Source organism: Mobula birostris, chromosome 21 (genome assembly GCF_030028105.1).
Source record: "Mobula birostris isolate sMobBir1 chromosome 21, sMobBir1.hap1, whole genome shotgun sequence".
NCBI lineage: Eukaryota > Metazoa > Chordata > Chondrichthyes > Myliobatiformes > Myliobatidae > Mobula > Mobula birostris.
In genome coordinates this window covers 31,393,479-31,400,591 of record NC_092390.1, presented here as the reverse complement: position 1 = coordinate 31,400,591, position 7,113 = coordinate 31,393,479, and the positions used below count along the sequence as shown (strand labels likewise).

Below are 7,113 nucleotides of genomic sequence, written 5' to 3'. Positions count from 1 at the left end.
TGCAGATGCTGGAAACCCAAGCAGCACACACAAAATGCTGGAGAAACTCAGCTGGCCAGGCAGCATCCTGAATTCTCATGAAGGGTCTCGGCCCGAAAAATCAGCTGTACTCTTTTCCATAGATGCTGCCTGGCCTGCTGAGTTCCTCCGGGAATATTCGACCGCTTTTGTTCCCCATCCAGGCAAGGTGCAGATCTCGAAACTCTCCCTGGCTTCAAAATAAATACAAACAGGCACGAAACTCGTTACAAGGACGAATACCGCGGCAAACGGAATCCCCCTGCCGTATCTGGGATGGTGCTGTGTAGGGAAATAGGCGTTGGCTCCGTTCGCACCTCGGCATTTACTACTGTACTCAGAACCCATTGCTGATGCAGTTTATTCCATTTGCGTACTGCGAGTTAGATGACGGGGAATTAGAATGAGACGCGGGGCGAAGGAGAGGGCAAGAGGAAGTAAAGTTATCAGTGGTGCTTGGCCTGTAATCAGGCAGCTCTCTATGATGTGCTGGCAGTCGGGAGGGTCCTAACACTCTACATCTCCGGCAGGAGGGTCCCTGCGGGGTTTGCAGATTCTCGGGAGCGTCCTTAAAGCCGAGCATTTGAAATTTCAGCCAGGGCTTTGTCACACATGGCAAAGGGGCGGGAATACAAACATCCTCAGCAACTATAAATCCGCTGCCGAGCTCGGTGGGGTCAACAGAGGGAAAGTTTTCTGCTCCGAACAGATCATCTCTCAACTTGTCGGAGGACGGATCTATACATCGCCGATTTTGACGCTCGTGTTTTGCCGACGGTCACTTTGTTCCGGTTGCCGGGGCGGACTGAAGCGCTGACCATGTACTTGGAAGTGGTTCTCTTGACTGCTTGCTTCTACGGTGCAGCGAGCGCCTTCAATTCCAACGCTATCAAGACGGGCAGCGGGGCGCTTCACCCGGCCAGTGTCACTCCTCAGATCTCCGTCCACCACGGAGCCAAGAACCATGCCATTGAACAATTCCAGGTAAATATTTCCCACGGAAAACACTGACATTGCTTCCAACGCAGTGTCGACAACAGCAAGTCCGAAGACCTTATGCAATCTGGAATGGTCACTTTGGTACCTTCAGTATTTTTTTCTTTCAATTTAGTAAATTCGATTAAATTAGAACAATTCAATAATGAAGCTTCCTTACTTAAAAGTTTTGCCGTGCGTTCCTTTCTGAATGGTGCATGTCAGCCCCGCATTACCTGCAGAATCTGATGTGCGTCTCCCTTATGATTTCTTTTGCAGGATGTATGTTAGTGTGTGCAGGTCACAGGGTTTTGTGTGTCTGGGCTGCTGTGTTATGGATTTCCCCCGAGTTACAGCGGATGCCAGGCTGTACACGAGTTGGACTGACTCTGCTCTCCTTTCCCTCAGTTCCCTGTTTGCCTGGATGACCAGGACTGCTCTGCAGACCAGTTCTGCTCCGGTTCTCGTCCTGGCGCGCAGCATTGCCTGAATTGTCGCCGACGTCGTAAACGCTGCGCCCGGAACGCAATGTGCTGCCCGGGGACTCGCTGCAACAACGGTGAGCGCAGGAAGGGACGCGGGGAGGGGCGAACCTGTAAAGTGGGAGACAGTGAGGGAGCGGGATTACTGCGGGTGCGGAAGGGCGATGAGAGCCTGGAGGTCTAAGCGAAACTTTATGAGTTTAAATTATATTATAAATAGTAATCTAATTTACACAGTCACACATCCAGGCTAGATGAAGGGTGGACTGCCCATTTCCCTCCGCAGATGCTGCCTGGCCCGCTGAGTTCCTCCAGTAGCTAGCTTCCTTTGGCAAATATAATCTGACCTGGCGGGCAAGTAGGGTGAACTATTTCAGCAAGTGGGGTCCCGGGGGGGGGAGGGTTTGACCGACATTCAGTATGCCTTCAGGATAGGTGAACGGCTGCGGCACAGAACGACTAATATTAATCCTACATCCATGAAAAAATGTAGAAGTCACAACGCGATAGAAAGCAGAAAAGAGAAACATATAGAAACTATATCGATTAATTTTACCACTATAACACCAGTCAACGATCACCTCGCCCAACACCCACTTTACCCCTGGTTTTTGATGAAGCGAAACCCCTTTGATCAAGTTATCTGGTTTCCTTTTGGGCGGATGGCAGTGACGGAGGGTGTTTCCTCTTCCGATAGTAATTCATAATTTACTGGATCTCTGGATTTTATTGCATGCAGGTATGTGTATTCCGGACGATGGGGAACATATCCAGGGCGAAATCGAGGAGACCATACTGGAGACCTGGGACGCTACTGTGGACGCGCATCCACGGAAGACGACGCTCGCCGCCAGGCCTCACCAGGTGAAAGGTAGGTTGAGAGCGAAATGATGAGGCACATTCAAAGGGAAATAGTTGTGAGTGGTTTGCTGATGAGGCTTTATGGTGCTCGCTCTCGCTCTTTTCCTTCCAGGTCAAGAAGGCGATGTGTGCCTTCGATCGTCCGACTGCGCGCAGGGCTTGTGCTGCGCTCGACACTTCTGGTCCAAGATCTGTAAGCCGGTGCTGAGGGAAGGTCAGGTGTGCACCAAACACAAACGCAAAGGGTCGCACGGCCTGGAGATATTTCAGAGGTGCGACTGCGCCCAGGGGTTATCGTGTCGGATGCAGAAGGGAGGAGGGCCCGGCCAAGGCAAGAGCTCCAGGCTGCACACCTGTCAGTGACCCTCTTCCCCACCTCCGGAGACGAAAGGACCTCTAATGGAGTCAAGACTTCGGTTCGCGACCAGCCGCCAGCCGCACTCCCTCTTGCAGGCTTTAGAGTGGAAGTATTCCGGCATCTTTCAGAACTCGAAGTGCATTATTTGTTGTTCCTTTTCAGGAACTATGTAGACTGTAACGCTTGCAGTAAATTACTGTGTTGTAAAAGATTCAGTCTGGCACTTACGCTGTAAATACTTGACTAACCAGTGTTGTCAAAAATGTTACAAGGCCATTCTCCCAGTTCAGCCAGTGTTGTAAATTCTTCTATATTATTGCTAACGAGTGTATGTAACATAAATTCTTTATATTTTAATTGAAATAAAGATGTGACAACAGTGACAATCACATGATAAATTTGATTTATTATTTAAATTGGTTTACTATTGCCACATGTACGGTGAAGACCTTTTCTTGCAAACCGTAAATACGAATCGGTTCATTACAACAGCACATTGAGCTAATTAGGAGTACATAATTACAGAAAGCAAAATAAAGTGTTAGGATACAGAGAAAGTGCCGGTGGACAGTAGCATGCAAAGTCACAGTGAGGTAGATTGTGAGGGTCCAGAGACCATATTACAGTACCAGGGAACTGCTCAACAGAAACTATCCTTGAATCTGACAGTACGCCCTTTCAGATTTTTCTATCTTCTGCCTGATAGGAGGAGGGAGAATCACAATATCTGGGCTGGGTGGAGCCTATGATTACCCTGGTTGCCTTTGGGAGCAGTGAGAAGTATAGACAGAGTCCATAGAAGGGAGGTTGGTTTCTGCGATGTGCTGAGCTGTGTCCATAACTCGTGCTCACAAGCAGAGCTGTTGCCATACCAGGCCTAGAAACATTTGGGTAGAATGCTTGTTGTTGCTGCATCAATTAAAAATCAATGAGGTGAAAGGGGTCATGCCAAATTTCTTGGCTCCCGAGGAAGTAGAGGTGCTGGTGAGCTTTCTTGGTCAAGACATCAATATGGTTGGACCAGGGCAGATTATTGGTGATATTCATTCAAATCCTGTCAACATACAGAGCATGTAAACACGAGGAAATCTGCAGATGCTGAAAATTCAAGCAACACACACAAAGTGCTGATGGAATGCAGCAGGCCAGACAGCATCTATAGGAAGAAGTACAGTCGACGTTTCGGGCCGAGGCCCTTCATCAGGACTAACTGAAAGAAGAGATAGTAAGAGATTTGAAAGTGGGAGGGGGAAGGGGAGATCCAAAATGATAGGAGAAGACAGGAGGGGGAGGGATGGAGCTAAGAGCTGGAAAGTTGATTGGCAAAAGGGATACAAGGCTGGAGAAGGGAGAGGATCATGGAACGGGAGGCCGAGGGAGAAAGAAAGGGGGAGGGGAGCACCAGAGGAAGATGGAGAGCAGGCAAGGAGTTATTGTGAGAGGGACAGAGAGAGAGAAAAAAAGGAAATAAATAAATAGATAGATAGATAGATAAGGGATGGGGTAAGGAGGGACATTAATGGAAGTTAGAGAAGTCAACGTTCATGCCATCAGGTTGGAGGCTACCCAGATGGAATATAAAGTGTTGTTCCTCCAACCTGAGTGTGGCTTCATCTTGACAGTAGAGGAGGCCATGAATAGACTTATCAGAATGGGAATGGGACATGGAACTAAAATGCGTGGCCACTGGGAGATCCTGCTTTCTCTGGCAGACAGAGTGTAGATGTTCAGCGAAATGGTCTCCCAGCCAGCGTTGGGTCTCGCCAATATATAGAAGGCCGCACCAGGAGCACCGGATGCGGTATACAGTATCACACCAGCCGACTCACAAGTGAAGTGTCGCCTCACCCAGAAGGACTGTCTGGGGCCCTGAGTGGTGGTGAAGGAGGAAGAGTAACGGCATGTGTAGCACATGTTCAGCTTACAAGGATAAGTGCCAGGAAGGAGATCGGTGGAGACGAATGGACAAGGGAGTCGCGCAGGGAGCAATCCCTGTGGAAAGCAGGAAGGGGGGAGGGAAAGATGTGCTTGGTGGTGGGAACCCGTTGGAGGTGGCAGAAGTTACAGAGAATTATATGTTGGGGCTGGAGGCTGGTGGGGTGGTAGGTGAAGACAAGGGGATCCTTATTCCTAGTGGGGTGGCTGGAGGATGGGGTGAGAGCAGATGTGCGTGAAATGGGAGAGATGCGTTTTAGAGTAGAGTTGATGGTGGAGGAAGGGAAGCCCCTTTCTTTAAAAAAGGAAGACATCTCCTTTGTCCTGGAATGAAAGGCCTCATCCTGAGAGCAGATGCGGCAGAGACGGAGGAATTGCGAGAAAGGGATGGCATTTTTGCAAGAGACAGAGTTGGAAGAGGAATAATCCAGGTAGCTGTGAGAGTCCGTAGGCTTATAGTAGACATCAGAAGATAAGCTGTCTCCGGAGATAGAGACAGAAAGATCAAGAAAGGGGAGGGAGGTGTCAGAAATGGACCAGGTACTGTAAATTTGAGGGCAGGGTGGAGGCAAAGTCAATGAAGTCAACGAGCTCAGCATGCGTGCAGGAAGCAGTGCCAATGCAGTTGTCAAAGTAGCAAAGGAAAAGTGGGGGACGGATACGAGTATAGGCTTGGAACATGGACTGTTCCACAAAGCCAACAAAAAGGCAGGCGTAGCTGGGACCCATAAGGGTGCCCATAGCTACACCTTTAGTTTGGAGGAAGTGGGAGGAGCCAAAGGAGAAATTATTAAGAGTAAGGACTAATTCCGCTAGATGGAGGAGAGTGGTGGTAGAGGGGAACTGGTAGGTCTGGAATCCAAAAAGAAGCAGAGAGCTTTGAGACCTTCTTGGTGGGGGATGGAGGTATATAGGGACTGGACATCCATGGTGAAAATAAGGTGGTGGGGTCCAGGGAACTTAAAATCATTGAAAAAATCCAGAGCATGAGAAGCTTATCTAGTGATAAGAGACAGCTTATTTACTGAGGTCTACTATAAGCCTATGGACACTCACAGCTACCTGGACTATTCCTCTTCCCACCCTGTCTCTTGCAAACATGCCATCCTTTTCTCACAATCCCTCCATCTCCAGCGCATCTGTTCTCAGGATGAGGCTTTTCATCCCAGGACGAGGGAGATGTCTTCCTTTTTTAAAGAAAGGCACTTCCCTTCCTCCATCATCAACTCTGCTCTCAAACGCACCTCTTCCATTTCATGCACATCTGCTCTCACCACATCCTCCCGCCACCCCACTAGGGATAGGGTTCCCCTTGTCCTCACCTACCACCCCACCAGCCTCCAGGTCCAACATATAATTCTCCGTAACTTCTGCCACCTCCAACAGGATCCCACCACCAAGCACATCTTTCCCTTCCACCCCTTTCTGCTTTCTGCAGAGATCGCTCCTTACGCGACTCCCTTGTCCATTCATCTCCCCATCCCTTCCCATCGATCTCCCTCCTGGCTCTTATCCTTGTAAGTGGAACAAGTGCTATACCTGCCCTTACACTTACTCCCTCACCAGAATTCAGGGCCCCAGACAATCCTTCCAGGTGAGGCGACACTTCACCTGTGAGTCGGCTGGGGTGATATACTGTGCCCGGTGCTCCCGATGCAGCCTTCTATATATTGGTGAGACCCGACGCAGACTGGGAGACCATTTCGCTGAACACCTATGCTCTGTCCGCCAGAGAAAGCAGGATCTCCCAGTGGCCACACATTTTAATTCCACGTCCCATTCCCATTCTGATATGTCTATCCACGGCCTCCTCTACTGTAAAAATGAAGCCACACTCAGGATGGAGGAACAACACCTTGTATTCTGTCTGGGTAACCTCCAACCCGATGGCATGAACATTGACTTCTCTAACTTCCGTTAATGCCCCTCCCCCCTTCTTACCCCATCCTTTATTTATTTATTTATTTATTTATTTATTACTTTTCCCTTTTTTCTCTCTCTTTTTTCTCCCTCTGTCCCTCTCACTATAACTCCTTGCCTGCTCTCCATCTTCCTCTGGAGCTCCCCTCCCCCTTTCTTTCTCCCTAGGCCTCCCGTTCCATGATCCTCTCCCTTCTCCAGTCTTGTATCCCTTTTGCCAATCAACTTTACAGCTCTTAGCTCTATTCCACCCCTCCTGTCTTCTCCTATCATTTCCGATCTCCCCCTTCCCCTTCCACTTACAAATCTCTTACTATCTCTTCTTTCGGTTAGTCCTGATGAGGGGTCTCGGCCTGAAACGTCGACTGTGCTTCTTTCTATGGATGCTGTCTGGTCTGCTGCGTTCCAATCGCACTTTGTGTGCGATACAGAGCATGTGCACTGCACCCACCCACTCCATCCTGAAGTCAACGACCAGCTCTTTTGTTTTGCTGACAATGAGGGAAAGGTTGTCATGACATCATGTCATTAGACTCTCTGTCTCAGCAACACACACGAAATGCT

General features: G+C 49.2%; 1 protein-coding gene across 1 annotated transcript; it reads left to right on the top strand.

Annotated features, from left to right (window-relative positions):
• Positions 1-572: 572 nt before the first annotated feature.
• Positions 573-3,080, top strand: dkk1b (dickkopf WNT signaling pathway inhibitor 1b). Its single transcript, XM_072239719.1, has 4 exons — positions 573-1,002; positions 1,402-1,552; positions 2,215-2,346; positions 2,449-3,080. Exons 1-4 carry the CDS (start codon positions 838-840, stop codon positions 2,697-2,699), a joined length of 699 nt encoding a protein of 232 aa, XP_072095820.1. The 5' UTR covers positions 573-837; the 3' UTR covers positions 2,700-3,080.
• Positions 3,081-7,113: the final 4,033 nt, after the last annotated feature.